Source organism: Oncorhynchus nerka, linkage group LG24 (genome assembly GCF_034236695.1).
Source record: "Oncorhynchus nerka isolate Pitt River linkage group LG24, Oner_Uvic_2.0, whole genome shotgun sequence".
Lineage (NCBI taxonomy): Eukaryota > Metazoa > Chordata > Actinopteri > Salmoniformes > Salmonidae > Oncorhynchus > Oncorhynchus nerka.
Genome location: NC_088419.1, coordinates 3,439,171 through 3,462,355, shown reverse-complemented (window position 1 = coordinate 3,462,355; position 23,185 = coordinate 3,439,171). Strand labels below are relative to the sequence as shown.

The following is a 23,185-nucleotide window of genomic DNA, read 5'->3' as shown; positions in this document are numbered from 1 at the left end:
CTGTTCCCTTCCCCAACTGTTCCCTTCCCCAACTGTTCCTGTTCCTTTCCCCAACTGTTCCTGTTCCCTTCCCCAACTGTTCCTGTTCCTTTCCCCAACTGTTCCTGTTCCCTTCCCCAACTGTTCCCTTCCCCAACTACTATAGTCGTTATCTCTCCAGTCTGCCCCAGAGAAAAGCTGATGAACATAGTGTGTGTGTGTGTGTGTGTGTTATACCTCGGCACGTCAAAGCCCATGGTCTGTTTCTTCCCTGAGACGGTCATGCGGGCCACTTTAGGCAGAACTTCTGAGTCCAGTTGACACTGCCCCGCCTCACGGTCCTTAGCTGGGGGAGAGAGAGATACACACTCAGTAATACACATAAACACACACTCAGTAATACACATAAACACACACTCAGTAATACACATAAATACACACTCAGTAATACACATAAACACAGTAATATTCTCTCACGCACAGGAATACAAAACACAGTATGCACAGTTTCATTATGGAATTTTTATGCATTACTTCCCAAATGAATTTGTGTGAACTAGTAAAGCACTACATGTGCAGAACCATCAGCAAATATACAAGGTGTGTGTCAGATGGATTTGAATACCACACAGATACAGCTAGCTTCATCAACAGATACAGCTAGCTTCATCAACAGATACAACTAGCTTCATCAACAGATACAACTAGCTTCATCAACAGATACAGCTAGCTTCATCAACAGATACAGCTAGCTTCATCAACAGATACAACTAGCTTCATCAACAGATACAGCTAGCTTCATCAACAGATACAGCTAGCTTCATCAACAGATACAGCTAGCTTCATCAACAGATACAGCTAACTTCATCAACAGATACAGCTAGCATCATCAACAGATACAGCTAACTTCATAAACACGATACAGCTAGCTTCATCAACAGATACAACTAGCTTCATCAACAGATACAACTAGCTTCATAAACAGGATACAACTAGCTTCATAAACACGATACAGCTAGCTTCATCAACAGATACAGCTAGCTTCATCAACAGATACAGCTAACTTCATCAACAGATACAGCTAGCATCATCAACAGATACAGCTAACTTCATAAACACGATACAGCTAACTTCATCAACAGATACAGCTAGCTTCATCAACAGATACAACTAGCTTCATCAACAGATACAGCTAGCTTCATCAACAGATACAGCTAGCTTCATCAACAGATACAGCTAGCTTCATCAACAGATACAGCTAGCTTCATCAACAGATACAACTAGCTTCATCAACAGATACAGCTAGCTTCATCAACAGATACAACTAGCTTCATCAACAGATACAACTAGCATCATCAACAGTTAACGATACAGCTAGCTTCATCAACAGATACAGCTAGCTTCATCAACAGATACAACTAGCTTCATCAACAGATACAACTAGCATCATCAACAGTTACAACTAGCTTCATCAACAGATACAGCTAACTTCATCAACACGATACAGCTAGCTTCATCAACAGATACAGCGAGCTTCATCAACAGATACAGCGAGCTTCATCAACAGATACAGCTAGATTAAAATCCGACTCTTTTCTCTGTATATATCAATGATGTTGCTCTTGCTGCGGGCGATTCTCTGATCCACCTCTACGCAGACGACACCATTCTGTATACTTCTGGCCCTTCCTTGGACACTGTGTTAACTAACCTCCAGATGAGCTTCAACACCATTACAACTCTCCTTCCGTGGCCTCCAACTGCTCTTAAACGCTAGTAAAACCAAATGTCATCTACAAAATAGCTTCCAACACTCTACTCAGCAAACTGGATGCAGTTTATCACAGTGCCATCCGTTTTGTTACTAAAGCACCTTATACCACCCACCCACCACTGCGACCTGTATGCTCTCATTGGCTGGCCCTCGCTACATATTCGTCGCCAGACCCACTGGCTCCAGGTCATCTACAAGTCCATGCTAGGTAAAGCTCCGCCGTATCTCAGTTCACTGATCACAATGGCAACACCCACCCATAGCACGCGCTCCAGCAGGTGTATCTCACTGATCATCACTAAAGCCAACACCTCCTTTGGCCGCCGTTCGTTCCAGTTCTCTGCTGCCTGCAACTGGAACGAGTTGCAAAAATCGCTGAAGTTGGAGACTTTTATCTCCCTCACCAACTTCAAACATCTGCTATCTGAGCAGCTAACCGATCGCTGCAGCTGTACATAGTCTATCGGTAAATAGCCCACCCATTTTCACCTACCTCATCCCCATACTGTTTTTATTTATTTACTTTTCTGCTCTTTTGCACACCAATATCTCTACCTGTACATGACCATCTGATCATTTATCACTCCAGTGTTAATCTGCAAAATTGTAATTATTCGCCTACCTCCTCATGCCTTTTGCACACAATGTATATAGACTCTTTTTTTTCCTACTGTGTTATTGACTTGTTTATTGTTTACTCCATGTGTAACTCTGTGTTGTCTGTTCACACTGCTATGCTTTATCTTGGCCAGGTCGCAGTTGTAAATGAGAACTTGTTCTCAACTAGCCTACCTGGTTAAATAAAGGTGAAATAAAATAAATAAATAAATAGCTTCATCAACTGATACAGCTAGCATCATCAGCAGGTGAGTCTGCTACAGGGCCTGGGTCTAGCTAGATGAGTCTGCTACAGGGCCTGGGTCTAGCTAGATGAGTCTGCTACTGGGCCTGGGTCTAGCTAGATGAGTCTGCTACTGGGCCTGGGTCTAGCTAGATGAGTCTGCTACAGGGCATGGGTCTAGCTAGATGAGTCTGCTACAGGGCCTGGGTCTAGCTAGATGAGTCTGCTACAGGGCCTGGGTCTAGCTAGATGAGTCTGCTACAGGGCCTGGGTCTAGCTAGATGAGTCTGCTACAGGGCCTGGCCTGGGTCTAGCTAGATGAGTCTGCTACAGGGGCTGGCCTGGGTCTAGCTAGATGAGTCTGCTACAGGGCCTGGGTCTAGCTAGATGAGTCTGCTACAGGGCCTGGATCTAGCTAGATGAGTCTGCTACAGGGCCTGGGTCTAGCTAGATGAGTCTGCTACAGGGCATGGGTCTAGCTAGATGAGTCTGCTACTGGGCCTGGGTCTAGCTAGATGAGTCTGCTACTGGGCCTGGGTCTAGCTAGATGAGTCTGCTACTGGGCCTGGGTCTAGCTAGATGAGTCTAATACAGGACCTGGGTCTAGCTAGATGAGTCTGCTACAGGGCCTGGCCTGGGTCTAGCTAGATGAGTCTGCTACAGGGCCTGGCCTGGGTCTAGCTAGATGAGTCTGCTACTGGGCCTGGGTCTAGCTAGATGAGTCTGCTACAGGGCCTGGGTCTAGCTAGATGAGTCTAATACAGGACCTGGGTCTAGCTAGATGAGTCTGCTACAGGGCCTGGCCTGGGTCTAGCTAGATGAGTCTGCTACAGGGCCTGGCCTGGGTCTAGCTAGATGAGTCTGCTACAGGGCCTGGCCTGGGTCTAGCTAGATGAGTCTGCTACAGGGCCTGGGTCTAGCTAGATGAGTCTGCTACAGGACCTGGGTCTAGCTAGATGAGTCTGCTACAGGGCCTGGGTCTAGCTAGATGAGTCTGCTACTGGGCCTGGGTCTAGCTAGATGAGTCTGCTACTGGGCCTGGGTCTAGCTAGATGAGTCTGCTACAGGGCCTGGGTCTAGCTAGATGAGTCTGCTACAGGGCCTGGGTCTAGCTAGATGAGTCTGCTACAGGGCCTGGGTCTAGCTAGATGAGTCTGCTACAGGGCCTGGCCTGGGTCTAGCTAGATGAGTCTGCTACAGGGCCTGGCCTGGGTCTAGATAGATGAGTCTGCTACAGGGCATGGGTCTAGCTAGATGAGTCTGCTACAGGGCCTGGGTCTAGCTAGATGAGTCTGCTACTGGGCCTGGGTCTAGCTAGATGAGTCTGCTACAGGGCCTGGCCTGGGTCTAGCTAGATGAGTCTGCTACAGGGCCTGGGTCTAGCTAGATGAGTCTGCTACAGGGCCTGGGTCTAGCTAGATGAGTCTGCTACTGGGCCTGGGTCTAGCTAGATGAGTCTGCTACCGGGCCTGGGTCTAGCTAGATGAGTCTGCTACAGGACCTGGGTCTAGCTAGATGAGTCTGCTACTGGGCCTGGCCTGGGTCTAGCTAGATGAGTCTGCTACAGGACCTGGGTCTAGCTAGATGAGTCTGCTACAGGGCCTGGGTCTAGCTAGATGAGTCTGCTACTGGGCCTGGGTCTAGCTAGATGAGTCTGCTACCGGGCCTGGGTCTAGCTAGATGAGTCTGCTACAGGACCTGGGTCTAGCTAGATGAGTCTGCTACAGGACCTGGGTCTAGCTAGATGAGTCTGCTACAGGGCCTGGCCTGGGTCTAGCTAGATGAGTCTGCTACAGGGCCTGGCCTGGGTCTAGCTAGATGAGTCTGCTACAGGGCCTGGCCTGGGTCTAGCTAGATGAGTCTGCTACAGGGCCTGGCCTGGGTCTAGCTAGATGAGTCTGCTACAGGGCCTGGCCTGGGTCTAGCTAGATGAGTCAGGGATGTGCTGGTATGACTGGTGTTTGACGGGGAACAGGTAGCCGGATTGGTAAAGGGTTAATTTCAGAACTGGCAGTTACTATGGAAATAGAGCAGTGATACATTTCGCAGAATGATTCTTGGGGTGCCAACTAAACAAACGCAATACCCTGTAATGAACGCACACAACACGGTCTCACACACACACACAAACAACAATGTCTCACACACACAACACGGTCGCACACACACAACACGGTCTCACACACACACACAAACAACAATGTCTCTCTCTCTCTCACACACACACACACACACACACACACACACACACACACACACACACACACACACAGGGAGAGAGGTTTCAGAGAGAGGAGAGATGGTATGATCCCACCTAGTCCACAGACTGCTGTCAGGGTAAGAGCCCTGTCCCACCTAGTCCACAGACTGCTGTCCCACCTAGTCCACAGACTGCTGTCACACCTAGTCCACAGACTGCTGTCACACCTAGTCCACAGACTGCTGTCACACCTAGTCCACAGACTGCTGTCCCACCTAGTCCACAGACTGCTGTCACACCTAGTCCTCAGACTGCTGTCCCACCTAGTCCACAGACTGCTGTCACACCTAGTCCACAGACTGCTGTCACACCTGGTCCACAGACTGCTGTCCCACCTGGTCCACAGACTGCTGTCCCACCTAGTCCACAGACTGCTGTAACACCTAGTCCACAGACTGCTGTCCCACCTAGTCCACAGACTGCTGTGACACCTAGTCCACAGACTGCTGTCCCACCTAGTCCACAGACTGCTGTCACACCTAGTCCACAGACTGCTGTCAGGGTAAGAGCCCTGTCACACCTAGTCCACAGACTGCTGTCCCACCTAGTCCACAGACTGCTGTCACACCTAGTCCACAGACTGCTGTCACACCTAGTCCACAGACTGCTGTCAGGGTAAGAGCCCTGTCACACCTAGTCCACAGACTGCTGTCAGGGTCAGAGACTCCGTAGTCCACAGACTGTGTGACACCTGGTCCACAGACTGCTGTCACACCAGAGGGCCACAGACTGCTGCACCACCTGCGCCTCAGAAATGTCCTAACAATGAGGAGGTACGGCTCCGCATTGACATGATTGGTTGACGGTAGGTGAGGGCGAGAGGTCCTGTAGAAACACAAACTCACTTCCTTGACAACAACTCTGCGAAGTGCAAGAAGTATAAATGTCCTGACTACTGTAGAGACAGTATCAGTATCAGAAGTATAAATGTCCTGACTACTACAGAGACAGTATCAGAAGTATAAATGTCCTGACTACTGCAGAGACAGTATCAGAAGTATAAATGTCCTGACTACTGCAGAGACAGTATCAGAAGTATAAATGTCCTGACTACTACAGAGACAGTATCAGAAGTATAAATGTCCTGACTACTGCAGAGACAGTATCAGTAGTATAAATGTCCTGACTACTAGACAGTATCAGAAGTATAAATGTCCTGACTACTACAGAGACAGTATCAGAAGTATAAATGTCCTGACTACTGCAGAGACAGTATCAGAAGTATAAATGTCCTGACTACTGACAGTATCAGAGTATAAATGTCCTGACTACAAGACAGTATCAGAAGTATAAATGTCCTGACTACTGCAGAGACAGTATCAGTAGTATAAATGTCCTGACTACTGTAGAGACAGTATCAGTAGTATAAATGTCCTGACTACTACAGAGACAGTATCAGAAGTATAAATGTCCTGACTACAAGACAGTATCAGAAGTATAAATGTCCTGACTACTGCAGAGACAGTATCAGAAGTATAAATGTCCTGACTACTGTAGAGACAGTATCAGAAGTATAAATGTCCTGACTACTGCAGAGACAGTATCAGAAGTATAAATGTCCTGACTACTAGACAGTATCAGTAGTATAAATGTCCTGACTACTGCAGAGACAGTATCAGAAGTATAAATGTCCTGACTACTGTAGAGACAGTATCAGAAGTATAAATGTCCTGACTACTAGACAGTATCAGAAGTATAAATGTCCTGACTACTGTAGAGACAGTATCAGTATCAGAAGTATAAATGCCCTGACTACTGCAGAGACAGTATCAGAAGTATAAATGTCCTGACTACTGCAGAGACAGTATCAGTATCAGAAGTATAAATGTCCTGACTACTGCAGAGACAGTATCAGAAGTATAAATGTCCTGACTACTGCAGAGACAGTATCAGAAGTATAAATGTCCTGACTACTACAGAGACAGTATCAGTAGTATAAATGTCCTGACTACTGTAGAAACAGTATCAGAAGTATAAATGTCCTGACTACTGCAGAGACAGTATCAGAAGTATAAATGTCCTGACTACTAGACAGTATCAGAAGTATAAATGTCCTGACTACTAGACAGTATCAGAAGTATAAATGTCCTGACTACTAGACAGTATCAGAAGTATAAATGTCCTGACTACTGTAGAAACAGTATCAGAAGTATAAATGTCCTGACTACTGCAGAGACAGTATCAGTAGTATAAATGTCCTGACTACTGCAGAAACAGTATCAGAAGTATAAATGTCCTGACTACTGCAGAGACAGTATCAGTAGTATAAATGTCCTGACTACTGCAGAGACAGTATCAGAAGTATAAATGTCCTGACTACTGCAGAGACAGTATCAGTAGTATAAATGTCCTGACTACTAGACAGTATCAGTAGTATAAATGTCCTGACTACTGCAGAGACAGTATCAGAAGTATAAATGTCCTGACTACTAGACAGTATCAGTATCAGTAGTATAAATGTCCTGACTACTACAGAGACAGTATCAGAAGTATAAATGTCCTGACTACTGCAGAGACAGTATCAGTAGTATAAATGTCCTGACTACTGTAGAGACAGTATCAGAAGTATAAATGTCCTGACTACTGCAGAGACAGTATCAGAAGTATAAATGTCCTGACTACTAGACAGTATCAGTAGTATAAATGTCCTGACTACTGCAGAGACAGTATCAGAAGTATAAATGTCCTGACTACTGCAGAGACAGTATCAGAAGTATAAATGTCCTGACTACTAGACAGTATCAGAAGTATAAATGTCCTGACTACTGCAGAGACAGTATCAGTATCAGAAGTATAAATGTCCTGACTACTACAGAGACAGTATCAGAAGTATAAATGTCCTGACTACTACAGAGACAGTATCAGTATCAGAAGTATAAATGTCCTGACTACTGCAGAAACAGTATCAGAAGTATAAATGTCCTGACTACTGCAGAGACAGTATCAGAAGTATAAATGTCCTGACTACTAGACAGTATCAGTAGTATAAATGTCCTGACTACTGTAGAAACAGTATCAGAAGTATAAATGTCCTGACTACTGCAGAGACAGTATCAGAAGTATAAATGTCATGACTACTAGACAGTATCAGAAGTATAAATGTCCTGACTACTAGACAGTATCAGAAGTATAAATGTCCTGACTACTAGACAGTATCAGAAGTATAAATGTCCTGACTACTGTAGAAACAGTATCAGAAGTATAAATGTCCTGACTACTGCAGAGACAGTATCAGTAGTATAAATGTCCTGACTACTGCAGAAACAGTATCAGAAGTATAAATGTCCTGACTACTGCAGAGACAGTATCAGTAGTATAAATGTCCTGACTACTGCAGAGACAGTATCAGAAGTATAAATGTCCTGACTACTGCAGAGACAGTATCAGTAGTATAAATGTCCTGACTACTAGACAGTATCAGTAGTATAAATGTCCTGACTACTGCAGAGACAGTATCAGAAGTATAAATGTCCTGACTACTAGACAGTATCAGTATCAGTAGTATAAATGTCCTGACTACTACAGAGACAGTATCAGAAGTATAAATGTCCTGACTACTGCAGAGACAGTATCAGTATCAGTAGTATAAATGTCCTGACTACTAGACAGTATCAGTAGTATAAATGTCCTGACTACTGCAGAGACAGTATCAGAAGTATAAATGTCCTGACTACTAGACAGTATCAGTATCAGTAGTATAAATGTCCTGACTACTAGACAGTATCAGAAGTAAATGTCCTGACTACTAGACAGTAACAGAAGTATAAATGTCCTGACTACTAGACAGTATCAGAAGTATAAATGTCCTGACTACTGCAGAGACAGTATCAGAAGTATAAATGTCCTGACTACTGTAGAGACAGTATCAGAAGTATAAATGTCCTGACTACTGCAGAGACAGTATCAGAAGTATAAATGTCCTGACTACTACAGAGACAGTATCAGAAGTATAAATGTCCTGACTACTGCAGAGACAGTATCAGAAGTATAAATGTCCTGACTACTAGACAGTATCAGAAGTATAAATGTCCTGACTACTGCAGAGACAGTATCAGAAGTATAAATGTCCTGACTACTGCAGAGACAGTATCAGAAGTATAAATGTCCTGACTACTACAGAGACAGTATCAGAAGTATAAATGTCCTGACTACTGCAGAGACAGTATCAGAAGTATAAATGTCCTGACTACTAGACAGTATCAGAAGTATAAATGTCCTGACTACAAGACAGTATCAGAAGTATAAATGTCCTGACTACTGCAGAGACAGTATCAGTAGTATAAATGTCCTGACTACTGTAGAGACAGTATCAGTAGTATAAATGTCCTGACTACTACAGAGACAGTATCAGAAGTATAAATGTCCTGACTACAAGACAGTATCAGAAGTATAAATGTCCTGACTACTGCAGAGACAGTATCAGAAGTATAAATGTCCTGACTACTGTAGAGACAGTATCAGAAGTATAAATGTCCTGACTACTGCAGAGACAGTATCAGAAGTATAAATGTCCTGACTACTAGACAGTATCAGTAGTATAAATGTCCTGACTACTGCAGAGACAGTATCAGAAGTATAAATGTCCTGACTACTAGACAGTATCAGAAGTATAAATGTCCTGACTACTAGACAGTATCAGAAGTATAAATGTCCTGACTACTGCAGAGACAGTATCAGTATCAGAAGTATAAATGTCCTGACTACTGCAGAGACAGTATCAGAAGTATAAATGTCCTGACTACTGCAGAGACAGTATCAGTATCAGAAGTATAAATGTCCTGACTACTGCAGAGACAGTATCAGAAGTATAAATGTCCTGACTACTGCAGAGACAGTATCAGAAGTATAAATGTCCTGACTACTACAGAGACAGTATCAGTAGTATAAATGTCCTGACTACTGTAGAAACAGTATCAGAAGTATAAATGTCCTGACTACTGCAGAGACAGTATCAGAAGTATAAATGTCCTGACTACTAGACAGTATCAGAAGTATAAATGTCCTGACTACTAGACAGTATCAGAAGTATAAATGTCCTGACTACTAGACAGTATCAGAAGTATAAATGTCCTGACTACTGTAGAAACAGTATCAGAAGTATAAATGTCCTGACTACTGCAGAGACAGTATCAGTAGTATAAATGTCCTGACTACTGCAGAAACAGTATCAGAAGTATAAATGTCCTGACTACTGCAGAGACAGTATCAGTAGTATAAATGTCCTGACTACTGCAGAGACAGTATCAGAAGTATAAATGTCCTGACTACTGCAGAGACAGTATCAGAAGTATAAATGTCCTGACTACTAGACAGTATCAGAGTATAAATGTCCTGACTACTGTATCAGAAGTATAAATGTCCTGACTACTAGACAGTATCAGTATCAGTAGTATAAATGTCCTGACTACTACAGAGACAGTATCAGAAGTATAAATGTCCTGACTACTGCAGAGACAGTATCAGTAGTATAAATGTCCTGACTACTGTAGAGACAGTATCAGAAGTATAAATGTCCTGACTACTGCAGAGACAGTATCAGAAGTATAAATGTCCTGACTACTAGACAGTATCAGTAGTATAAATGTCCTGACTACTGCAGAGACAGTATCAGAAGTATAAATGTCCTGACTACTGTAGAGACAGTATCAGAAGTATAAATGTCCTGACTACTAGACAGTATCAGAAGTATAAATGTCCTGACTACTGTAGAGACAGTATCAGTATCAGAAGTATAAATGCCCTGACTACTGCAGAGACAGTATCAGAAGTATAAATGTCCTGACTACTGCAGAGACAGTATCAGTATCAGAAGTATAAATGTCCTGACTACTGCAGAGACAGTATCAGAAGTATAAATGTCCTGACTACTGCAGAGACAGTATCAGAAGTATAAATGTCCTGACTACTACAGAGACAGTATCAGTAGTATAAATGTCCTGACTACTGTAGAAACAGTATCAGAAGTATAAATGTCCTGACTACTGCAGAGACAGTATCAGAAGTATAAATGTCATGACTACTAGACAGTATCAGAAGTATAAATGTCCTGACTACTAGACAGTATCAGAAGTATAAATGTCCTGACTACTAGACAGTATCAGAAGTATAAATGTCCTGACTACTGTAGAAACAGTATCAGAAGTATAAATGTCCTGACTACTGCAGAGACAGTATCAGTAGTATAAATGTCCTGACTACTGCAGAAACAGTATCAGAAGTATAAATGTCCTGACTACTGCAGAGACAGTATCAGTAGTATAAATGTCCTGACTACTGCAGAGACAGTATCAGAAGTATAAATGTCCTGACTACTACAGAGACAGTATCAGTAGTATAAATGTATAAATATCAGTAGTATAAATGTCCTGACTACTGCAGAGACAGTATCAGAAGTATAAATGTCCTGACTACTGCAGAGACAGTATCAGTATCAGTAGTATAAATGTCCTGACTACTACAGAGACAGTATCAGAAGTATAAATGTCCTGACTACTGCAGAGACAGTATCAGTATCAGTAGTATAAATGTCCTGACTACTAGACAGTATCAGAAGTATAAATGTCCTGACTACTGCAGAGACAGTATCAGAAGTATAAATGTCCTGACTACTGCAGAGACAGTATCAGTAGTATAAATGTCCTGACTACTAGACAGTATCAGAAGTAAATGTCCTGACTACTAGACAGTATCAGAAGTATAAATGTCCTGACTACTAGACAGTATCAGAAGTATAAATGTCCTGACTACTGCAGAGACAGTATCAGAAGTATAAATGTCCTGACTACTGTAGAGACAGTATCAGAAGTATAAATGTCCTGACTACTGCAGAGACAGTATCAGAAGTATAAATGTCCTGACTACTACAGAGACAGTATCAGAAGTATAAATGTCCTGACTACTGCAGAGACAGTATCAGAAGTATAAATGTCCTGACTACTAGACAGTATCAGAAGTATAAATGTCCTGACTACTGTAGAGACAGTATCAGAAGTATAAATGTCCTGACTACTGCAGAGACAGTATCAGAAGTATAAATGTCCTGACTACTACAGAGACAGTATCAGAAGTATAAATGTCCTGACTACTGCAGAGACAGTATCAGAAGTATAAATGTCCTGACTACTAGACAGTATCAGAAGTATAAATGTCCTGACTACAAGACAGTATCAGAAGTATAAATGTCCTGACTACTGCAGAGACAGTATCAGTAGTATAAATGTCCTGACTACTGTAGAGACAGTATCAGTACATAAATGTCCTGACTACTACAGAGACAGTATCAGTAGTATAAATGTCCTGACTACTGCAGAGACAGTATCAGAAGTATAAATGTCCTGACTACTGCAGAGACAGTATCAGAAGTATAAATGTCCTGACTACTGCAGAGACAGTATCAGAAGTATAAATGTCCTGACTACTGCAGAGACAGTATCAGAAGTATAAATGTCCTGACTACTAGACAGTATCAGAAGTATAAATGTCCTGACTACTGCAGAGACAGTATCAGAAGTATAAATGTCCTGACTACTGCAGAGACAGTATCAGAAGTATAAATGTCCTGACTACTAGACAGTATCAGAAGTATAAATGTCCTGACTACTGCAGAGACAGTATCAGTATCAGTAGTATAAATGTCCTGACTACTGCAGAGACAGTATCAGAAGTATAAATGTCCTGACTACTGCAGAGACAGTATCAGAAGTATAAATGTCCTGACTACTGCAGAGACAGTATCAGAAGTATAAATGTCCTGACTACTGCAGAGACAGTATCAGAAGTATAAATGTCCTGACTACTGCAGAGACAGTATCAGAAGTATAAATGTCCTGACTACTGCAGAGACAGTATCAGAAGTATAAATGTCCTGACTACTGCAGAGACAGTATCAGAAGTATAAATGTCCTGACTACTGCAGAGAAACAGTATCAGAAGTATAAATGTCCTGACTACTAGAGACAGTATCAGAAGTATAAATGTAGACAGTATAAAGTATGTCCTGACTACTGCAGAGACAGTATCAGAAGTATAAATGTCCTGACTACTGCAGAGACAGTATCAGTAGTATAAATGTCCTGACTACTGCAGACAGTATCAGAAGTATAAATGTCCTGACTACTGCAGAGACAGTATCAGTAGTATAAATGTCCTGACTACTAGACAGTACAGTAGTAGACTACTAGACAGTATCAGAAGTATAAATGTCCTGACTACTGCAGAGACAGTATCAGTATCAGTAGTATAAATGTCCTGACTACTGCAGAGACAGTATCAGAAGTATAAATGTCCTGACTACTGCAGAGACAGTATCAGAAGTATAAATGTCCTGACTACTGCAGAGACAGTATCAGTATCAGTAGTATAAATGTCCTGACTACTGCAGAGACAGTATAAATGTCAGAGACAGTATCAGAAGTATAAATGTCCTGACTACTGCAGAGACAGTATCAGAAGTATAAATGTCCTGACTACTGCAGAGACAGTATCAGAAGTATAAATGTCCTGACTACTGCAGAGACAGTATCAGAAGTATAAGTCCTGACTACTGTATAAATGTCCTGACTACTGACAGAGACAGTATCAGAAGTATAAATGTCCTGACTACTGCAGAGACAGAGACAGTATCACTACTGTAGAGACAGTATCAGAAGTATAAATGTCCTGACTACTGCAGAGACAGTATCAGAAGTATAAATGTCCTGACTACTACAGAGACAGTATCAGTATCAGAAGTATAAATGTCCTGACTACTAGACAGAGACAGTATCAGAAGTATAAATGTCCTGACTACTGCAGAGACAGTATCAGTATCAGAAGTATAAATGTCCTGACTACTGCAGAGACAGTATCAGAAGTATAAATGTCCTGACTACTGCAGAGACAGTATCAGAAGTATAAATGTCCTGACTACTAGACAGTATCAGAAGTATAAATGTCCTGACTACTGCAGAGACAGTATCAGAAGTATAAATGTCCTGACTACTGCAGAGACAGTATCAGAAGTATAAATGTCCTGACTACTGCAGAGACAGTATCAGAAGTATAAATGTCCTGACTACTGCAGAGACAGTATCAGAAGTATAAATGTCCTGACTACTGCAGAGACAGTATCAGAAGTATAAATGTCCTGACTACTGCAGAGACAGTATCAGAAGTATAAATGTCCTGACTACTGCAGAGACAGTATCAGAAGTATAAATGTCCTGACTACTGTAGAGACAGTATCAGAAGTATAAATGTCCTGACTACTAGACAGTATCAGAAGTATAAATGTCCTGACTACTGACAGACAGTATCAGTAGTATAAATGTCCTGACTACTAGACAGTATCAGAAGTATAAATGTCCTGACTACTGCAGAGACAGTATCAGTAGTATAAATGTCCTGACTACTAGACAGTATCAGTAGTATAAATGTTCTGACTACTAGACAGTATCAGAAGTATAAATGTCCTGACTACTGCAGAGACAGTATCAGTATCAGTAGTATAAATGTCCTGACTACTAGACAGAGACAGTATCAGAAGTATAAATGTCCTGACTACTGCAGAGACAGTATCAGTATCAGAAGTATAAATGTCCTGACTACTAGACAGAGACAGTATCAGAAGTATAAATGTCCTGACTACTGCAGAGATAGTATCAGTAGTATAAATGTCCTGACAACTAGACAGTATCAGAAGTATAAATGTCCTGACTACTACAGAGACAGAGACAGTATCAGAAGTATAAATAAATGTCCTGACTACTAGACAGTAGACAGTATCAGACAGTATAAATGTCCTGACTACTGCAGAGACAGTATCAGAAGTATAAATGTCCTGACTACTGCATAGACAGTATCAGAAGTATAAATGTCCTGACTACTACAGAGACAGTATCAGAAGTATAAATGTCCTGACTACTGTAGAGACAGTATCAGAAGTATAAATGTCCTGACTACTGCAGAGACAGTATCAGAAGTATAAATGTCCTGACTACTACAGAGACAGTATCAGAAGTATAAATGTCCTGACTACTGCAGAGACAGTATCAGAAGTATAAATGTCCTGACTACTACAGACAGTATCAGAAGTATAAATGTCCTGACTACTGCAGAGACAGTATCAGAAGTATAAATGTCCTGACTACTGCAGAGACAGTATCAGTATCAGTAGTATAAATGTCCTGACTACTAGACAGTATCAGAAGTATAAATGTCCTGACTACTAGACAGTATCAGTATCAGTAGTATAAATGTCCTGACTACTAGACAGTATCAGTAGTATAAATGTCCTGACTACTAGACAGTATCAGTAGTATAAATGTTCTGACTACTAGACAGTATCAGAAGTATAAATGTCCTGACTACTGCAGAGACAGTATCAGTATCAGTAGTATAAATGTCCTGACTACTAGACAGTATCACAATTATAAATGTCCTGACTACTAGACAGTATCAGAAGTATAAATGTCCTGACTACTAGACAGTATCAGTAGTATAAATGTTCTGACTACTAGACAGTATCAGAAGTATAAATGTCCTGACTACTACAGAGACAGTATCAGAAGTATAAATGTCCTGACTACTGTAGAGACAGTATCAGAAGTATAAATGTCCTGACTACTGCAGAGACAGTATCAGAAGTATAAATGTCCTGACTACTGCAGAGACAGTATCAGAAGTATAAATGTCCTGACTACTAGACAGTATCAGAAGTATAAATGTCCTGACTACTGCAGAGACAGTATCAGAAGTATAAATGTCCTGACTACTAGACAGTATCACAAGTATAAATGTCCTGACTACTGTAGAGACAGTATCAGAAGTATAAATGTCCTGACTACTGCAGAGACAGTATCACAAGTATAAATGTCCTGACTACTACAGAGACAGTATCAGTATCAGTAGTATAAATGTCCTGACTACTAGACAGTATCAGAAGTATAAATGTCCCGACTACTGCAGAGACAGTATCAGTATCCTGACTACTGACAGAGACAGTAAAAGTATAAATGTCCTGACTACTACAGAGACAGTATCAGAAGTATAAATGTCCTGACTACTGCAGAGACAGTATCAGAAGTATAAATGTCCTGACTACTGTAGAGACAGTATCAGAAGTATAAATGTCCTGACTACTGCAGAGACAGTATCAGAAGTATAAATGTCCTGACTACAGAGACAGTATCAGAAGTATAAATGTCCTGACTACTGCAGAGACAGTATCAGAAGTATAAATGTCCTGACTACTAGACAGTATCAGAAGTATAAATGTCCTGACTACTACAGAGACAGTATCAGAAGTATAAATGTCCTGACTACTGCAGAGACAGTATCAGAAGTATAAATGTCCTGACTACTAGAGACAGTATCAGAAGTATAAATGTCCTGACTACTACAGAGACAGTATCAGTATCAGTAGTATAAATGTCCTCACTACTGCAGAGACAGTATCAGAAGTATAAATGTCCTGACTACTGCAGAGACAGTATCAGAAGTATAAATGTCCTCACTACTGCAGAGACAGTATCAGAAGTATAAATGTCCTGACTACTGCAGAGACAGTATCAGAAGTATAAATGTCCTGACTACTGCAGAGACAGTATCAGAAGTATAAATGTCCTGACTACTAGACAGTATCAGAAGTATAAATGTCCTGACTACTACAGAGACAGTATCAGAAGTATAAATGTCCTGACTACTGTAGAGACAGTATCAGAAGTATAAATGTCCTGACTACTGCAGAGACAGTATCAGAAGTATAAATGTCCTGACTACTACAGAGACAGTATCAGAAGTATAAATGTCCTGACTACTACAGAGACAGTATCAGAAGTATAAATGTCCTGACTACTGCAGAGACAGTATCAGAAGTATAAATGTCCTGACTACTGCAGAGACAGTATCAGTATCAGAAGTATAAATGTCCTGACTACTGCAGAGACAGTATCAGAAGTATAAATGTCCTGACTACTACAGAGACAGTATCAGAAGTATAAATGTCCTGACTACTAGACAGTATCAGAAGTATAAATGTCCTGACTACTACAGAGACAGTATCAGAAGTATAAATGTCCTGACTACTAGACAGTATCAGAAGTATAAATGTCCTGACTACTAGAGACAGTATCAGAAGTATAAATGTCCTGACTACTAGACAGTATCAGAAGTATAAATGTCCTGACTACTAGACAGTATCAAGTATAAATGTCCTGACTACTGCAGAGACAGTATCAGAAGTATAAATGTCCTGACTACTAGACAGTATCAGAAGTATAAATGTCCTGACTACTACAGAGACAGTATCAGAAGTATAAATGTCCTGACTACTACAGAGACAGTATCAGAAGTATAAATGTCCTGACTACTAGACAGTATCAGAAGTATAAATGTCCTGACTACTGCAGAGACAGTATCAGTATCAGAAGTATAAATGTCCTGACTACTAGACAGAGACAGTATCAGAAGTATAAATGTCCTGACTACTACAGAGACAGTATCAGTAAGTATAAATGTCCTGACTACTGCAGAGACAGTATCAGAAGTATAAATGTCCTGACTACTGCAGAGACAGTATCAGTATCAGTAGTATAAATGTCCTGACTACTGCAGAGACAGTATCAGAAGTATAAATGTCCTGACTACTGCAGAGACAGTATCAGAAGTATAAATGTCCTGACTACTGCAGAGACAGTATCAGAAGTATAAATGTCCTGACTACTAGACAGTATCAGAAGTATAAATGTCCTGACTACTGTAGACAGTATCAGAAGTATAAATGTCCTGACTACTGCAGAGACAGTATCAGAAGTATAAATGTCCTCACTACTGCAGAGACAGTATCAGAAGTATAAATGTCCTGACTACTGCAGAGACAGTATCAGAAGTATAAATGTCCTGACTACTGCAGAGACAGTATCAGAAGTATAAATGTCCTGACTACTGCAGAGACAGTATCAGAAGTATAAATGTCCTGACTACTGCAGAGACAGTATCAGAAGTATAAATGTCCTGACTACTGCAGAGACAGTATCAGAAGTATAAATGTCCTGACTACTAGACAGTATCAGAAGTATAAATGTCCTGACTACTGTAGAGACAGTATCAGTATCAGTAGTATAAATGTCCTGACTACTAGACAGTATCAGAAGTATAAATGTCCTGACTACTAGACAGTATCAGTATCAGTAGTATAAATGTCCTGACTACTAGACAGTATCAGTAGTATAAATGTCCTGACTACTAGACAGTATCAGTAGTATAAATGTTCTGACTACTAGACAGTATCAGAAGTATAAATGTCCTGACTACTGCAGAGACAGTATCAGTATCAGTAGTATAAATGTCCTGACTACTAGACAGTATCACAATTATAAATGTCCTGACTACTAGACAGTATCAGAAGTATAAATGTCCTGACTACTGCAGAGACAGTATCAGTATCAGTAGTATAAATGTCCTGACTACTGCAGAGACAGTATCACAAGTATAAATGTCCTGACTAATGTAGAGACAGTATCAGTATCAGTAGTATAAATGTCCTGACTACTAGACAGTATCAGAAGTATAAATGTCCCGACTACTGCAGAGACAGTATCAGAAGTATAAATGTCCTGACTACTGCAGAGACAGTATCAGAAGTATAAATGTCCTGACTACTACAGAGACAGTATCAGAAGTAGTATAAATGTCCTGACTACTGCAGAGACAGTATCAGAAGTATAAAATGTCCTGACTACTGACAGAGACAGTATCAGAAGTATAAATGTCCTGACTACTGCAGAGACAGTATCAGAAGTATAAATGTCCTGACTACTACAGAGACAGTATCAGAAGTATAAATGTCCTGACTACTGCAGAGACAGTATCAGAAGTATAAATGTCCTGACTACTAGACAGTATCAGAAGTATAAATGTCCTGACTACTGTAGAGACAGTATCAGAAGTATAAATGTCCTGACTACTGCAGAGACAGTATCAGAAGTATAAATGTCCTGACTACTACAGAGACAGTATCAGAAGTATAAATGTCCTGACTACTACAGAGACAGTATCAGTATCAGTAGTATAAATGTCCTCACTACTGCAGAGACAGTATCAGTATCAGAAGTATAAATGTCCTGACTACTGCAGAGACAGTATCAGTATCAGAAGTATAAATGTCCTCACTACTGCAGAGACAGTATCAGAAGTATAAATGTCCTGACTACGACAGAGACAGTATCAGAAGTATAAATGTCCTGACTACTGCAGAGACAGTATCAGAAGTATAAATGTCCTGACTACTAGACAGTATCAGAAGTATAAATGTCCTGACTACTACAGAGACAGTATCAGAAGTATAAATGTCCTCACTACTGCAGAGACAGTATCAGTAGTATAAATGTCCTGACTACTACAGAGACAGTATCAGAAGTATAAATGTCCTGACTACTAGACAGTATCAGAAGTATAAATGTCCTGACTACTGCAGAGACAGTATCAGTAGTATAAATGTCCTGACTACTGTAGAGACAGTATCAGTATCAGAAGTATAAATGTCCTGACTACTACAGAGACAGTATCAGAAGTATAAATGTCCTGACTACTGTAGAGACAGTATCAGAAGTATAAATGTCCTGACTACTACAGAGACAGTATCAGAAGTATAAATGTCCTGACTACTAGACAGTATCAGAAGTATAAATGTCCTGACTACTACAGAGACAGTATCAGAAGTATAAATGTCCTGACTACTAGACAGTATCAGAAGTATAAATGTCCTGACTACTAGACAGTATCAGTATCAGTAGTATAAATGTCCTGACTACTAGACAGTATCAGTAGTATCAGTATAAATGTCTAGTAGTCAGGACATTTACTAGACAGTATCAGGACATTTATACTACTGATAGATATAAATCAGGACATTTATACTCCTGACTACTAGACAGTATCAGAAGTATAAATGTCCTGACTACTGCAGAGACAGTATCAGTAGTATAAATGTCCTGACTACTAGACAGTATCACAATTATAAATGTCCTGACTACTAGACAGTATCAGAAGTATAAATGTCCTGACTACTGCAGAGACAGTATCACAAGTATAAATGTCCTGACTACTGTAGAGACAGTATCAGAAGTATAAATGTCCTGACTACTGCAGAGACAGTATCACAAGTATAAATGTCCTGACTACTACAGAGACAGTATCAGTATCAGTAGTATAAATGTCCTGACTACTAGACAGTATCAGAAGTATAAATGTCCCGACTACTGCAGAGACAGTATCAGTATCAGAAGTATAAATGTCCTGACTACTAGACAGAGACAGTATCAGAAGTATAAATGTCCTGACTACTACAGAGACAGTATCAGAAGTATAAATGTCCTGACTACTACAGAGACAGTATCAGAAGTATAAATGTCCTGACTACTGTAGAGACAGTATCAGAAGTATAAATGTCCTGACTACTGCAGAGACAGTATCAGAAGTATAAATGTCCTGACTACTACAGAGACAGTATCAGAAGTATAAATGTCCTGACTACTGCAGAGACAGTATCAGAAGTATAAATGTCCTGACTACTAGACAGTATCAGAAGTATAAATGTCCTGACTACTGTAGAGACAGTATCAGAAGTATAAATGTCCTGACTACTGCAGAGACAGTATCAGAAGTATAAATGTCCTGACTACTACAGAGACAGTATCAGAAGTATAAATGTCCTCACTACTGCAGAGACAGTATCAGTATCAGAAGTATAAATGTCCTGACTACTGCAGAGACAGTATCAGAAGTATAAATGTCCTCACTACTGCAGAGACAGTATCAGAAGTATAAATGTCCTGACTACGACAGAGACAGTATCAGAAGTATAAATGTCCTGACTACTGCAGAGACAGTATCAGAAGTATAAATGTCCTGACTACTAGACAGTATCAGAAGTATAAATGTCCTGACTACTACAGAGACAGTATCAGAAGTATAAATGTCCTCACTACTGCAGAGACAGTATCAGTAGTATAAATGTCCTGACTACTACAGAGACAGTATCAGAAGTATAAATGTCCTGACTACTAGACAGTATCAGAAGTATAAATGCCCTGACTACTGCAGAGACAGTATCAGTAGTATAAATGTCCTGACTACTGTAGAGACAGTATCAGAAGTATAAATGTCCTGACTACTACAGAGACAGTATCAGAAGTATAAATGTCCTGACTACTGTAGAGACAGTATCAGAAGTATAAATGTCCTGACTACTACAGAGACAGTATCAGAAGTATAAATGTCCTGACTACTAGACAGTATCAGAAGTATAAATGTCCTGACTACTACAGAGACAGTATCAGAAGTATAAATGTCCTGACTACTAGACAGTATCAGAAGTATAAATGTCCTGACTACTACAGAGACAGTATCAGAAGTATAAATGTCCTGACTACTAGACAGTATCAGAAGTATAAATGTCCTGACTACTGTAGAGACAGTATCAGAAGTATAAATGTCCTGACTACTGCAGAGACAGTATCAGAAGTATAAATGTCCTGACTACTACAGAGACAGTATCAGTAGTATAAATGTCCTGACTACTGTAGAGACAGTATCAGTATCAGAAGTATAAATGTCCTGACTACTGCAGAGACAGTATCAGTATCAGAAGTATAAATGTCCTCACTACTGAAGAGACAGTATCAGTATCAGAAGTATAAATGTCCTGACTACTACAGAGACAGTATCAGAAGTATAAATGTCCTGACTACTGCAGAGACAGTATCAGAAGTATAAATGTCCTGACTACTACAGAGACTGTATCAGAAGTATAAATGTCCTGACTACTGCAGAGACAGTATCAGAAGTATAAATGTCCTGACTACTACAGAGACATTATCAGAAGTATAAATGTCCTGACTACTAGACAGTATCAGAAGTATAAATGTCCTGACTACTAGACAGTATCAAGTATAAATGTCCTGACTACTAGACAGTATCAGAAGTATAAATGTCCTGACTACTACAGAGACAGTATCAGAAGTATAAATGTCCTGACTACTAGACAGTATCAGAAGTATAAATGTCCTGACTACTACAGAGACAGTATCAGAAGTATAAATGTCCTGACTACTAGACAGTATCAGAAGTATAAATGTCCTGACAACTGCAGAGACAGTATCAGTATCAGTAGTATAAATGTTCTGACTACTAGACAGTATCAGAAGTATAAATGTCCTGACTACTAGACAGTATCAGAAGTATAAATGTCCTGACTACTACAGAGACAGTATCAGAAGTATAAATGTCCTGACTACTAGACAGTATCATTTATAAATGTCCTGACAACTGCAGAGACAGTATCAGTATCAGTAGTATAAATGTTCTGACTACTAGACAGTATCAGTATCAGTAGTATAAATGTCCTGACTACTAGACAGTATCAGAAGTATAAATGTCCTGACTACTGCAGAGACAGTATCAGAAGTATAAATGTCCTGACTACTGCAGAGCCAGTATCTGTGTAAATGCTGCAAGGCCACTATAGACAGCAGGGTGACCATGCAGAGCACTGAAGGAAACCAATGTGTCATTTTTGCATTTGGCTGAGCTGTCTCTTTCAGGATCACTTTGTTAGTCCATACGAGAGGGAAATGTACCTTTGGTTCTTTACCACACAGCTGACCTTGTGGGGACACACAGATCATTTTATAACCGAGGTTTCTCTGAATGAGTCTTTCTGGAGGACAGGAAAAACCCTCCGATGCAAGAAGACTGATTCACAAAAACCACCTAGTAGCCACCTCTCGTGTGTGTGTGTGTGTGTGTGTGTGTGTGTGTGTGTGTGTAAAAATACAAATATAAAATACATTTTTTGACCGACTGGTTTATGTTGGTCCCCCATGAGGTCAAATGCTATTTCTAGGGCCAGGAGATAAGGCCAGGAGATTTAGGGTTAGGAGATCGGGTTTAGGAGATTTAGGGCCAGGAGATCGGGCCAGGAGATAGGGCCAGGAGATAGGGTTAGAATTAAAATCGCTGAAGCTGGAGACTTATATTTCCTTATAGGGTTAAGGTTTAGGGTCAGGGTTTAGGGTTAAGGTTTAGGGTTAAGGTTTAGGGTTAAGGTTTAGGGTTAAGGTTTAGGGTTAAGGGTTAAGGTTTAGGGTTAAGGTTTAGGGTCAGGGTTTAGGGTTAAGGTTTAGGGTTAAGGTTTAGGTTAAGGTTTAGGTTTAGGGTTAAGGGTTAAGGTTTAGGGTTAAGGGTTAAGGTTTAGGGTTAAGGTTTAGGGTTAAGGTTTAGGGTTAAGGTTTAGGGTTAAGGTTTAGGGGTTAAGGGTCTCCTGTTTAGGGTTAAGGTTTAGGGTTAAGGTTTA

General features: G+C 40.6%; 1 protein-coding gene across 2 annotated transcripts in view; it reads right to left on the bottom strand.

Annotated features, from left to right (window-relative positions):
* The window catches only part of LOC115124220 (HBS1-like protein), a 94,368-nt gene that overhangs the window by 33,903 nt on the left and 37,280 nt on the right, over positions 1-23,185 (bottom strand). For both annotated transcript variants that reach the window (XM_065008546.1, XM_065008547.1), the window contains one exon: positions 217-325. In XM_065008546.1, coding sequence (XP_064864618.1) covers positions 217-325 — 109 coding nt within the window. The remainder of the gene's footprint in view (positions 1-216; positions 326-23,185) is intronic.